Source organism: Trichomycterus rosablanca, chromosome 15, assembly GCF_030014385.1.
Source record: "Trichomycterus rosablanca isolate fTriRos1 chromosome 15, fTriRos1.hap1, whole genome shotgun sequence".
NCBI classification, from domain to species: Eukaryota; Metazoa; Chordata; class Actinopteri; order Siluriformes; family Trichomycteridae; genus Trichomycterus; species Trichomycterus rosablanca.
In genome coordinates, this window is record NC_086002.1 from 27,312,815 (window position 1) to 27,325,960 (window position 13,146).

The window sequence follows — 13,146 nt, forward strand, 5'->3', positions numbered from 1 at the left end:
TCATTTCCTCCCTCAGACACGCAAGTCTCAGCTCGCATCTCAGCATGTCTGCGAGATATCTCACAATGGATGTCAGCTCATCATCTGAAACTTAATCCCAGTAAGACAGAGATGTTGCTCATTCCTGGAGATCAGTCTCCAACCCAGGACCTAGTCATTTCTCTGGATGACTCCCAGATCAGACCATCTGATAAGGCAAGAAGTCTTGGTGTTGTCCTTGATAACCAGCTGACATTCTCTCCTCATATAGCCAACATGACAAGATCATGCCGGTTCCTCTTGTACAACATCAGGAAGATTCGTCCATTTCTCTCCAGGGAAGCTACCCAGATTCTGGTGCAATCACTTGTAATCTCACGGTTGGACTACTGCAACTCCCTTCTGGCTGGAGCTCCCATGTCCACGATTAAACCCTTACAGCTCATTCAAAATGCAGCTGCCCGTCTGGTTTTTAACCAACCTAAACACTGCCACATCCCCCCACTGCTACGTTCTCTTCACTGGCTTCCTGTAGCTGCACGCATTCAGTTTAAAACACTGACGCTCGCCTACAAAGCCAAAAATGGACCAGCCCCAAGCTACCTTCGTGGCCTTATCAAACCCCGCTCTGTACCACGCAACCTCCGAGCCTCTAGTCTAGCTCGACTTGAGCCTCCATCCAGGACTAAAGGAAGACAAGCATCAAGGCTGTTCTCTGTTCTAGCGCCCAAATGGTGGAACGAACTTCCTCTGTCTGTCCGAACATCTGAGTCTCTTGCTGTCTTTAAAAAACGATTAAAAACCCATCTTTTTACTAAACACTTAGGCTGACTTGTACTTATTTACTAACATTTTGTTCCATTCTTTTCCATTTAAAAAAAAAAAAAAAAAAAAAAAAAAAAAAAAAAAAAAAAGCAGCACTTTGGTTCTAACAGGTTTTAGCAGATTTGTGTTCTTTGACTGTTGTTTACCTAAACTTGAGAAATGAAATGTTCACTATAGAAGCACTTCTGTAAGTCGCTCTGGATAAGAGCGTCTGCTAAATGCTAAAAATGTAAATGTAAATAATATAATGTAATTGTTGCTTAAGAGAAGCTTTTCTGTATCATACATTACACGGGCGGGAAAACGGAGGAGAGGGGGGGGGGCAGTATGTGTTTCCCTTGGGACATGACGGCGCGTTTATGATTGGCTCAGCTGTACCTTCGCTCTTAGCCAATAGGAGAGAGGCCAGTTTGCCTATATTATACCGTTTCGAGCTCTCTCTGAGTTTATTCCAGTTTTGTTCGACGAACACACCTTATCATCAAAATGAGTGGCCGAGGGAAGACCGGTGGTAAGGCTAGGGCTAAGGCCAAGACTCGCTCATCCCGTGCCGGCCTTCAGTTCCCCGTGGGCCGTGTTCACAGACACCTACGTAAGGGTAATTACGCCCACCGTGTGGGAGCTGGAGCTCCTGTCTACTTGGCTGCCGTGCTGGAGTATCTGACCGCCGAGATCCTCGAGTTGGCTGGTAACGCCGCCAGAGATAACAAGAAGTCTCGTATCATCCCTCGTCATCTGCAGTTGGCCGTGCGTAACGACGAGGAGTTGAACAGACTGCTTGGAGGTGTAACCATCGCTCAGGGCGGTGTGCTGCCTAACATCCAGGCTGTTCTGTTGCCCAAGAAGACCGAGAAAGCAGCCAAGGCCAAGTAAAGTCGCTCTCGTGTTCTAACTAAAAGGCTCTTTTAAGAGCCACCCATTTCCACAGATAAAGTGCTATTTCCCCAAATAGTGTGTAAACAAATTAAATGCAATATCGTTTCATAGAATCACACGGCATAAAACACATGATCTATGACATGGTAAAATTACCAAATCAAGATGTGATTTATTTTTTCCCCATTTATTTTTACATATGTCCCTATGTATGTAAACATAAGAGAAGTTACAGCTCTCTTGCAGTAGCAAAACCAACAATATAGACGATTAAAAGTGGTGCAACAAACGCGTTTGTGTAATACGCATGGAACAATAATAATGCTAATAATAACAATAATAATAAGCAATTACTAAAATTCGAAATGATAAACGACTACAAGGAGTTAGATTAGGTGACAACCAATTTATAATTTCTGCATATGCTGATGATATTACTGTGTTCATTAAAACAAGAAAAGATTTAGACATTATTTATGAACATTTCTCCTTATATGAGAAAGTGTCAGGAGCCACCCTGAATGTTTTAAAATCAGAATGTGTGTGGATTGGAGACATTAATAAAAAATTTCCAATTGATGTATCTGAGACTCAACATCTTAAAGTCCTAGGTATATATTTTGATAACAATGGCTGTGTAGATTATAACTGGAAAGAAAAAGAACAAATTATTAAAGAAGAATTTAGTAAATGGAAAAATTGTAATTTAAGTTATAAAACAAGAATAAATATGGTTAAGACCTTTATCTTATCAAAAATAATATTTTTATCCTGTATGTTCCCTCCCACAGATAAATGGCTTAAAAATATGAATAAATTATGTTGTAATTTTATTTGGAATTCAACACGTGAAGTAACTAAGCGTGAACTTTTATATAAACAGAAAAAAATGGGTGGTCTAGGAGCAATTGATCTTTCCATTAAAACAAAAATTTTTGTATGTAAAATTATTGCAAATGGCATTAACAGACAAGCTGATTGGATTGGAAACATCACAAATTGGAAACAGAAAAAAGGCCGCTCTAGAGCTTTAGTTCCTTATTATAAATTAATTTATGGTGATTTTATAAATAAATTTAATGTTTTGAATATAGATTGGATTAAGGATTCTAATAAAAAGATTTACAAGCTAATAGTAGATTTGAAATATTGTAATTTAGTGGATTTTAGAGGCCTTAGAGAGGAAGAAAAGAAAGAATGTGTAAATAATATCTTATGTAAAAAAATATCTGAGAAGTTAAGGGATATTACATGGTTGGTAGCAGTGAGGAGACTTCCAGTGAGATCTGTAGTGAAGTGGAGTTGTTTTGTGAAGACAAACATGTGCCCTATGCCAAAATGCCAGACAGAGGAAACTTTAGAACATTTTATTCTAGAGTGTTATCGTTCCCAAGAAGTATGGAGCAAAATGGAAAATTTAGGTGTTGAGATTAAAATTCATATGAAGTCCGTTTGTTTCGGTATTTTTGATGAAATCATGCCTAAAGATAAACATAACTTCCTGTGGTTAGTACTGTGTATTGTGAAGTCTAAATTATGGAAAACAAGATGCAGAATGACTATTGACCAACAGTTTGTTTCAGCAGAGAATGTTTATAAAAATATAAGAACTGAACTGAAAAGAATAAGAACAATGAATGTTTTATTTAAGGACTCTGAATTGTGGAAGATTTTAAAATTGTAAATGATTGTCTTGATAATGTAATGTAATTTCCATGTACTCTGATGAAGTTTAAATAAAATATTAAATAAAAAAAAGTAAAATTACCAAATCAATATGTGATTTATTTTTTCCCCATTTATTTTTACATATGTCCCTATGTATGTAAACATAAGAGAAGTTACAGCTCTCTTGCAGTAGCAAAACCAACAATATAGACGATTAAAAGTGGTGCAACAAACGCGTTTGTGTAATACGCATGGAACAATAATAATGCTAATAATAACAATAATAATAAGCAAAATGAACGAAATAATCAATAATATATTTTTAAAAAGGTATATACTTTAAATGCGATTGTAGGCTGTGTTTTAAAAGCACAAAGAAACAATGGAAAGTATTATAAATCCCGCCAACAGCATAGAGAAAATACTGTGTTTTCTGAAACGAGGCAGCGGCAGAACGCCGACCAGTCAGCGACATTTGACGTTAGAACGTTCGTCCAATGAGAAAAGTGCGTCATCAAGACGCCCAATGAGCGCGGAGCGGCTCTGGTACTTAAATAGAGCGTGTTGGGCGGGTTAACATATTCTGTCCTACAGTTCGTGAAGTACGGAGTTCCAGACGCGATGGCAAGAACCAAGCAGACCGCTCGTAAATCCACCGGTGGTAAAGCGCCGAGGAAGCAGCTCGCCACTAAGGCTGCCCGCAAGAGCGCTCCGGCTACTGGCGGTGTGAAGAAACCTCACCGTTACAGGCCAGGTACCGTGGCTCTGCGTGAAATCCGCCTTATCAGAAGTCCACTGAGCTGCTCATCCGCAAGCTGCCCTTCCAGCGCCTGGTTAGAGAGATCGCTCAGGACTTTAACACCGATCTGCGCTTCCAGAGTTCTGCCGTCATGGCTCTGCAGGAGGCCAGTGAGGCTTACCTGGTCGGTCTGTTCGAGGACACCAACCTGTGCGCCATCCATGCCAAGAGGGTGACCATCATGCCTAAGGACATCCAGCTGGCCCGCCGTATTCGCGGAGAGCGTGCTTAAACGAACCCACTCCATCCAGTTATCCTCAAAGGCTCTTTTAAGAGCCACTTACATGCTTCCACTGAAATGGGCATTTTTCATAACTTTTTTATGTATTTATTATTCCATTGTGTGCATGTTCCGAGTTATAATTTAGTTATATTTATCAGTTATACATATTAGGAAAACCTGGTTAATGTGTTTGTGTGTGTGTAGAGATGTACTTTACATGTTCTTACAACAATTATAAGCAAGGTTACATAAGTACAGCTGATTAAAGATTGGCAGATGGTGTCTTATAACACATGATTAATAATGTTTATAGTGGTGTATGTTTATGGGGTTCTATAAAGCATTGAGTTAGTAAGAGTAATATAGTCGTTATGAGTAGTAGAGTAACAGAACAAAAACATGACAGTAAAGAAGAGGGAGCTGTAAATTGCAGCGGTGGTAAAAATATCAGGCTACTAATGCAAAAAAAAGAAGATTAATAATCAATAATTATTATTCAGAATAATATAACAATAATAAAATACTATTCTAGGTACTCAACACAGGGTAATTAGAGAAATTTTAGAACAGACATACTGTAAAATATTAAGTGTAAATAATCATAATTACTCATAATAATGATTTTTATTTCTATTATAGTTGTTGTAATAATAGTATTATTGGTGATGGTAGTAGTAGTAACTGTAATTATAATGTTATGGAGAACCAATAGACGGTTAGTGGAGCGTTTCTTCCATCTCGTGACCAAAATGTGAAAACACGAACTAAATCTGTGTGTTTATGTGTGTATGTGTGTTTTCTTTTATGTATGTGTATTTTAATGTATTTTTATGTAATATAAAAAATTGTTAGGAGGATTTAGTGGCGTTGGTGTTGCACGGTGTACACAGTCTGTATTTTACACAGAGATGGTATTAACTGATTGGAGTGTAATCTACAGTATGGCTGTACATTGGTAGAATGTAAACACGCTGGATGAAGGCATAAGGAATGAGCAGAATATTGAATGTTAACCATAAGACTGGTTATTGTAATAATGGTAATAAAAGAACCGTATTCACAATGATGCCTTTTTTAATTTGGTAATTCATGTGTTTGAGCCGCCACTGTGTGTGTGTTACTTTAACCTTTGCCCTCTGAGTCCCGCAGCACCGACTCCCATTTCTGACGGGTTTTTGTCTCCGTTTGCAGGTTCTCCGGCTGGCACTCACACTCAGGCTGGAACTCATTGTTCTCGCTACCTGATCTGAAGGCATGAGGACCCAGGTGTGGTTCGTCAGCTCCAGGTGCGCCTTGTGTTCCTAGGCAGCACAGGTGATATCTGTTGAGCTCAATTTAAGCCCAAACTACGATAACCCCAAGCTGTTTCTAACCCTAATTAGGATAACCCCAAGTTATTTCTATCCTAAACTATGATAACCCCAACATGTTTCTAACCCAAACTAATATAACCCCAATATGTTTCTAACCCTAATATAACCCCAACATGTTTCTAACCCAAACTAATATAACCCCAAAATGTTTCTAACCCAAACTAATATAACCCCAAAATATTTCTAAACCATACTAATATAACCCCATGTTTCTAACCGTAACTATGATAACCCTCACATGTATCTAACCCAAATTAGGTCATTTAATTTACTTTCATGAAAACAGGTGGGCATAAAAAGTGTAGGCTTTCACATTAACAATACACAAAATCTTATTTCTATAACTTTTGGAACTTAATTAATTCATTAAAGGACAGTTTTTCAGTCCTTTGAAGCAGTCAAGAGCAGCTTTGTGATTTCCAAAAAGTACATAAAGCGCTATAAAAAGACCTTGTTGCTTTTGTATTTGAGCTAGTAAAGCTTCACACCTGAATGTTGTACATTGTTCACGTTCATGTATTTCACTCTGTGTTTAGTACCGTAATGGGGATTTAAATTGTAAACTTTAAACGGCTTTACTTCTGACTTCAGTAAATAAATAGACGCCCATGTCTTGTTAAGAAATTGCAGTTTCTATCTATTGCACTCACAGTTCTGTTCGCGAACACATTACGGTGAAGATGGATTCACTCGCACACACCTAAATCATAAACTGAGAGTGAAATAAAAAAAAACAGAACACCAACCCCATAAAAAAAGAAAATAAATAAATTAATTAATTTGAGTTCACATATACGGACACATTTCTAAAACAACACATGGCTCCTACACTTACACAAGAGATCTCACTTATTAACATGCATTTTTTAAAACTCAGAACTCTCAGACACAGTCTCTCTCTCTCTCTCTCTCTCTCTCTCTCTCTCTCTCTCTCACACACACACACACACACACACACACACACACACACACACACACACACACACACACACACACACACACACACACACATCCGCAAAAGCTAGCAACAAACACTGGCATTGTCCATTTATATATTACACATTCCAACACAATTTTACCCTCATGTTCTATTGACCCTACACCTCCTCCTACACTGCTGCAGGTCTTTTAGATCTTTGTTTTTATCATAACGTGTCTCTAATGCTACTTTCACAAGCACTGAAAGGTTTCTAAAGCTATTTGTTTGTTTCAAATTCAATATTCACTACAACTGTACTGATTTGAACTAAAATTAATTTTTGATCATACACTGCTGTATTCTCCCACTCTGTCTTTCCATATTCCTAATATGTTTTTTTTTGGCTACACTGTCATGTCTCTAATGGCTGTTTGTCCCACCTAATTGTACAATTTTTAAAAAATGCGACAAACATGGCGATTATAGTAAATTGTAATAGGGTTTAGGATTGTTTCTTTGTTCTGGCACAACATGTTTAGAAAAAAATTCTTAACATTAAACATTAGTTACAGAAAAATATTTCATGTGGAATACATCACATCGATTGTGGACTGATTTACTGTGGGGTAAAAACAGTGGAGGTACTAAGTCATGCGCTTTACATGAGATCTACTCCGAGCAGCCTCGGTCACAGTGGGCGGTCACTGCTTAACTCCGCCTCATTGTCTTCAACTAGGTCCGGTAGAGGGAAATAACAGGCTCGCTGTGAACGCTCGTCCTGCATTCACTCGCTTCATCTCGACGAGAGCAGTAACGATGTCCGGAAGAGGAAAAGGCGGCAAAGGTCTTGGAAAAGGAGGCGCTAAGCGTCACCGCAAAGTTCTCCGTGATAACATCCAGGGTATTACTAAACCCGCCATCCGCCGTTTGGCTCGCCGTGGCGGTGTGAAGCGTATTTCCGGCTTGATCTACGAGGAGACCCGCGGTGTGCTCAAGGTTTTCCTTGAGAACGTCATCCGTGATGCCGTCACCTACACCGAGCACGCCAAGAGAAAGACCGTCACCGCAATGGACGTGGTGTACGCTCTGAAACGCCAGGGACGCACCCTGTACGGATTCGGGGGTTAAACGTTCAGACCTCCACGCTAACACAACGGCTCTTTTAAGAGCCACCCATATTTTCTACAAAAGAGAAATTCCTTCTTGTTTATTATTATTATTATTAGTGTTTAGTAGTAGTACGTTCACTGATGCGTTTGTAGATTTGCAAATCACTCGTTTAGCCCCCAGTATCATTATAAATAAAAATAACACATTCACTGATGCATTTTTTATCAGTTCACTTATGTAGCCCTAAAAGTGTTGAATTATCATTAGTAGTTTTAGTATTACGTTTACTATCAGATCTCTCGTTTAGCTTCTTTTATATTCGGTTTTTAAACATATATCGACCTCAGATTAAGCGGGAACAGACATCAAAGAACAGATTCTAGTGAATGGGGAAGAAGGGGGCGTGGAACGGTATGTCTCCTGTCCAATAGAAACCCAGGACCTTGGACCAATCAGAGTTACGTGTTTCATCTTGTCTTACTCAGCATGCAGGGTTAATAAAGCGGGCGTGTAGAGCGTCTACAGTCACTTGCAGTTTGTTCTAGAGGAAACAGCAGCATCATGCCTGAACCAGCGAAGGCCGCACCCAAGAAGGGCTCCAAGAAAACCGTCACCAAGACCGCCGGCAAAGGAGGCAAGAAGCGCAGAAAGGCCAGGAAGGAGAGCTACGCTATCTACGTGTACAAGGTCCTGAAACAGGTCCTTGTACAAAAATGAGATAAAAATGTTTATTAAAATTATCATAAGAACAAAACACTGATTGGTGTGATCGCTTCACGCTTCCTTTATTTTGACAATGTTACGTTTTTATTCACACAAACCAAAAGGAACCACAGATTGTTCATAATGTAGTGGAGAAAAAAGTAAAACATTTCACTACCAAATGTGGTGGAGTTAAAGTAAAAACCAGGGTTATTATCGTTAACGAAAACGAACGAAATAACGAAAACTGAAATTGAAAAAACATTTTCGTTAACTGAAATAAATAAAAACGGTAATTAAAAGAAAAAACGATAACTAACTGAAACTGTATTTTGCGTTTCCAAAGCTAACTAAAACGTACTAAAGTTATAGATAGAATAGCCTTCGTTTTCGTGTTTGTCTATGAGCATTGTGAACTGATATGAAATCGATTATTTCCACTCGAGCAGTTACGTTAGTTACCGGCACCTCATGCGGTCTTTCCCAATCCGCTCCCTCCTCACTAACACTCCACTACAGAGGGACACTCCACGTGAACGCGCAAACGGAGGCGGAGTGGAGAGTGGGAGTGAGTAGGGAGCGGATTGAGATTGGTCCCTGATGGCACTGTTTCTGTTTCTGCTCACCACGCTATCCTGCAAAACACCAGCAAAAGTAAAGTTGATGTTTTTCTCAGATTGAGCTCCCTAATGTGTGTCTCATGAATTAGTTTATATTATTATTAGGGCTGTCGTAATCGCGATTAACGCATTACATTTTTTTATCGCAATTTTAAAAAAAATCTCAAGATGAAACCTTTGAATCAAACTATTAAATTATTGTAATTAATGTAAATGTGTGTATCTGTGGTTAATATTGCATTTCTTAAAAGTGCATGAAGCAGAACGCTGATTAAGAACATTATAATGGCCAGTGATAGCTCAGTGGTTAAGTTACTGGACTAGTAAACAGAAGGTTGATGGTTCAAGCCCCTCCACCACCACCAAGTTGCCACTGTTGGGTCCCTGAGCAAGACCCTTAACCCTCAATTGCTTATTGTGTTCAGCTCATCGTGTAAGTTGCAAAAATGCTGTAAATGTAAATATAAGCACAGGTGGACATGGTCAATTCTGAGACCTTCCCTACACACTTGCTCCCTGTGCCCAATAGCACACTTAATATTCTTAAAAGACCAGACAATATATTTGTAATTCACATTACATGACCAGTGAGACGTTAGAAAACAACAGTCCTTTTCTTAGAATAGCCCTTTTTTTAAGAAAAAATAGTTATTGTGTAAATTACAGGTGCAGGAAAAACTACGGCAGATACAAAAGGTGCACCGGGGCCCATGGCAGGGGGTCCTCCACAACATGAACTCAACCACTCACCTCACTGCCCCCCCCACATTGGCTGCACATATTACAATATTTTCGTTAAGTAAAATTAAAAGAACTGAAACTGTGCAGTAAAAATACCAAAGGCAGGAATTTGAACTTGAGGTGTAACTTCTGAGTGACTTTTAATTCATTCTGATCAGCTATCAGCATCTGCAATTTGTTAAGGGGGCCCAACATTATTAATCGCGTGACAGCCCTAATTATTATGTTCATGTGTGTCCTTTTCAGCAGCAGTATTGCATACATTTTGCATCTAAGGCTGCTATCTTGTGGACTGTTACAGTTTTTGTGGACAGTTGACTGTTCAACAGTAATTGAATAAATTTTTTAAATGGTATCTTTTGTTGAGTTTTTATTACACAATACTTACTCTGACCTTTTTGAATCCTGCACCTGAAAAATAACCCAAAGTATGAAAAAACTAAAACTAATACTAAAACTAATAAAAACTAAACTAAAACTAAGCATTAAACAAATAATAAAAACTAATAAAAACTAGCAAACGCACTCTAAAAACGAATTAAAACTAACTGAATTAGAGAAAAAAAAGTCAAAACGAAATAAAACTAAACTATAATGAAAAATCCAAAACTATTATAACCTTGGTAAAAACTCACCCAACTAGTTACATTTACTTAGTTAGTGTCCACCACTGCTAATGTATGTCTTAATGCAGGAGCAATATATTAATTATTTTAGTAATTAAGGGTACAAGTGTCATCAGTTATTCATGAGATTCATACAGATCATCAGGATGACCATCACAAATATTACCTCATGTCATGTTTGTGGTGCTTTAACTGAAAAGTGGTGCTTAAATATTTCTTATTTAATTTTATGTTCTGTAAATATAATATAAATTAATATAAATTAAAAAAATAAAAAGTAATAAAATAAAAGACATGTATATATGGAACACTTTCTCTTTGTGGGTTAATTCCGACTGTTCCTCTGTTCGGGTGTATCAGTCCGTGTCTCTCAGACTGTTGCAGGCAGCTACATACTGAGCTGCTACAGTGCTTCTCTCCTTCTCCTCTCCTAACATGATGCTCAGTTTCTGACTGCTGTTATTTATGTAGTATGTAGATTCAGATTCAAGTAGCTCTGTAGGCATGACAGTAGAAAACAATATTGCCAAAGCAGTACAAACTATAAACAGTAAAACTGAACAGAGAACAAAAATATTAGACAATAAAAAAAGAATTTGTCTAATTTACATAAAGATATACAGAGGATATAAAATTTTTCTTAATAAACATATATAGATGTGTGTGTGTGTGTGTGTGTGTGTGTGTGTGTGTGTCTCAGGTACTGTGCGGCGAGCATTTTCTGTAATTTTTCTAATTCTGTAAGTGTTTGGTGATTTGGGATTTGTTGTTTAAATCTGTCTGTGACATTTTCTTGTGTTGGTTTGAATTTTTGGCAGTGAAGAAGGAAGTGCATCTCTGTCTCCACTGTAAGATGTGGCTCCAGTTTGTACTTACTTTTTATTTCACAATAGTATTCTAGTCTACTGTGAGATTGGATTTGGTTCTCCCAGTGTTCTAGATACCTGTTCTTACTGTTAGCTATGAGCTGTTGGACAGTGCTGTAATCTATGCTGAGGCCATTTTGAGGGTCAATGAGTCTCAGGACCAGCTGGCTGAGGGCATTTATTTCAGGGGTCAGTTCTTGGCTCTGTAGTGCTTTAAATTGTAGTGACTCTTTGGGACTTGACTTTAGGTGTATCAAGACATGTTGAGATTTTTTTTTGTATGTTTATATTCGGCCTATTTCTGCCCTGCAGGTGAGGAGGTTCACTCCTGTACAGTGCAATGGGCTGTATCACACTAACAAATAATTTACTCCATTGAGGTGGGAATGTCAATGTTGTAAAATACCATACCGATTGCATACATGGCTCTGCCACCTTTTTCCTTTAGTGCATTCACTGCCATGCTGAAACTCCCTGATGCAGTAATGAGTACCGCTGTGGCCTAGTGGTTAGGGTACTGGACTAGTAATCAGAACTGCCAGGTTGCTGCTGTTGGGTCCTTGAGCAAGGTCCTTAACCCTCAACTGCTCAGATTGTACACTGTAACTGTACTGTATGTTGCTTTGGATAAAGGCGTCTGCTAAATGCTGAAAATGTAAATGTAATGATGAGACCAAGGTAAGTGTACTGCATTGTGTGCTCCAGGGCAGTGCTGACCACGGTAAACTGGTGCCATGTGTTCCTGACATCTAGGTTTGTTTTTGGAAGACAATCATTTTTGTTTTCTTTAGATTTACTGCTAGGGCCCGTACTGCTCCAACAGGTCTAGGTGCAGCTGCATAGAGTAGAAATTTTACTTCCCCGTCCTGCAGAGTGAGTCCGGGGGCTGCACACTAATGCATTTATGTAGATATTAAACAGTGTTGGACTCAGACTGCAGTCCTGCAATTCTGTGTTGTGTATTGTGTATGTTTGTCACCAGTTTGTTTCTTAGTAGTATCTGTTTATCTGTTTGAGTAGTATATATAATTATATATATATATACACACACACACTCACAAAGATACATAAAAAGTACATGCATAAAAGAAAACACTTACACACATATACATTTTGTTAGTGTGTTGTCACATTTTGGCCACTAGATGGAAGAAACGCTCCACTAATTGTCTATTGGTTCTCCATAACATTATAATTACAGTTACTACTACTACTACCATCACCAATAATACTATTATTACGACAACAACTGTAATAGCAAAAACAAATTGATTATTATGAGTAATTATGATTATTTACAGTTAATATTTTACAGTATGTCTGTTCTAAAATGCCTGTAATTACCCTGTGTTGAGTACCTAGAATAGTATTTTATTATTGTTATATTATTCTGAATAATAATTACTGATTAATAATCTCTCTTTTTTTTTTTTTTGCATTAGTAGCGTAATATTTTAACCACCGCTGCAATTTACAGCTCCCTCTTCTTTACTGTCACGTTTTTGTTCTGTTACTCTACTACTCATAACGACTATATTACTCTTATTAACTCAATGCTTTATAGAACCCCATACACATACACCACTATAAACATTATTAATCAATTATATGTTATCATATAATATGTTATAAGACGCCACATACCAATAGTTAATCTGCTGTATTTATGAAACCAGACGAAAACAAAGAAGCAGTTTTCAGAAATCTCTTTATCCTGTTTTCATTAATCGTGGGTTTGTGAGTTCGTGTGGATGAGAGTAAAACACAGAAGACTAAAGTGTAAAAAATCTCCGTGTTGTTGTTGACACGCCTAAATAAC

General features: G+C 38.0%; 1 protein-coding gene and 1 pseudogene across 1 annotated transcript; both read left to right on the plus strand.

Moving 5' to 3' along the window:
• Positions 1-1,161: 1,161 nt before the first annotated feature.
• Positions 1,162-1,677, plus strand: LOC134328979 (histone H2A-like). The gene has a single exon (XM_063010217.1). It carries the CDS (start codon positions 1,291-1,293, stop codon positions 1,675-1,677), a length of 387 nt encoding a protein of 128 aa, XP_062866287.1. The 5' UTR covers positions 1,162-1,290.
• A 2,292-nt stretch (positions 1,678-3,969) lies between these two features.
• LOC134328960 (histone H3-like) lies at positions 3,970-4,379 on the plus strand (annotated as a pseudogene).
• The last annotated feature ends 8,767 nt before the right edge of the window (positions 4,380-13,146 follow it).

Excerpts from the sequence above, each read along its gene's own strand:
- LOC134328979 (XM_063010217.1), top strand. The coding sequence starts at position 1,291 with ATGAGTGGCCGAGGGAAGACCGGTGGTAAGGCTAGGGCTAAGGCCAAG.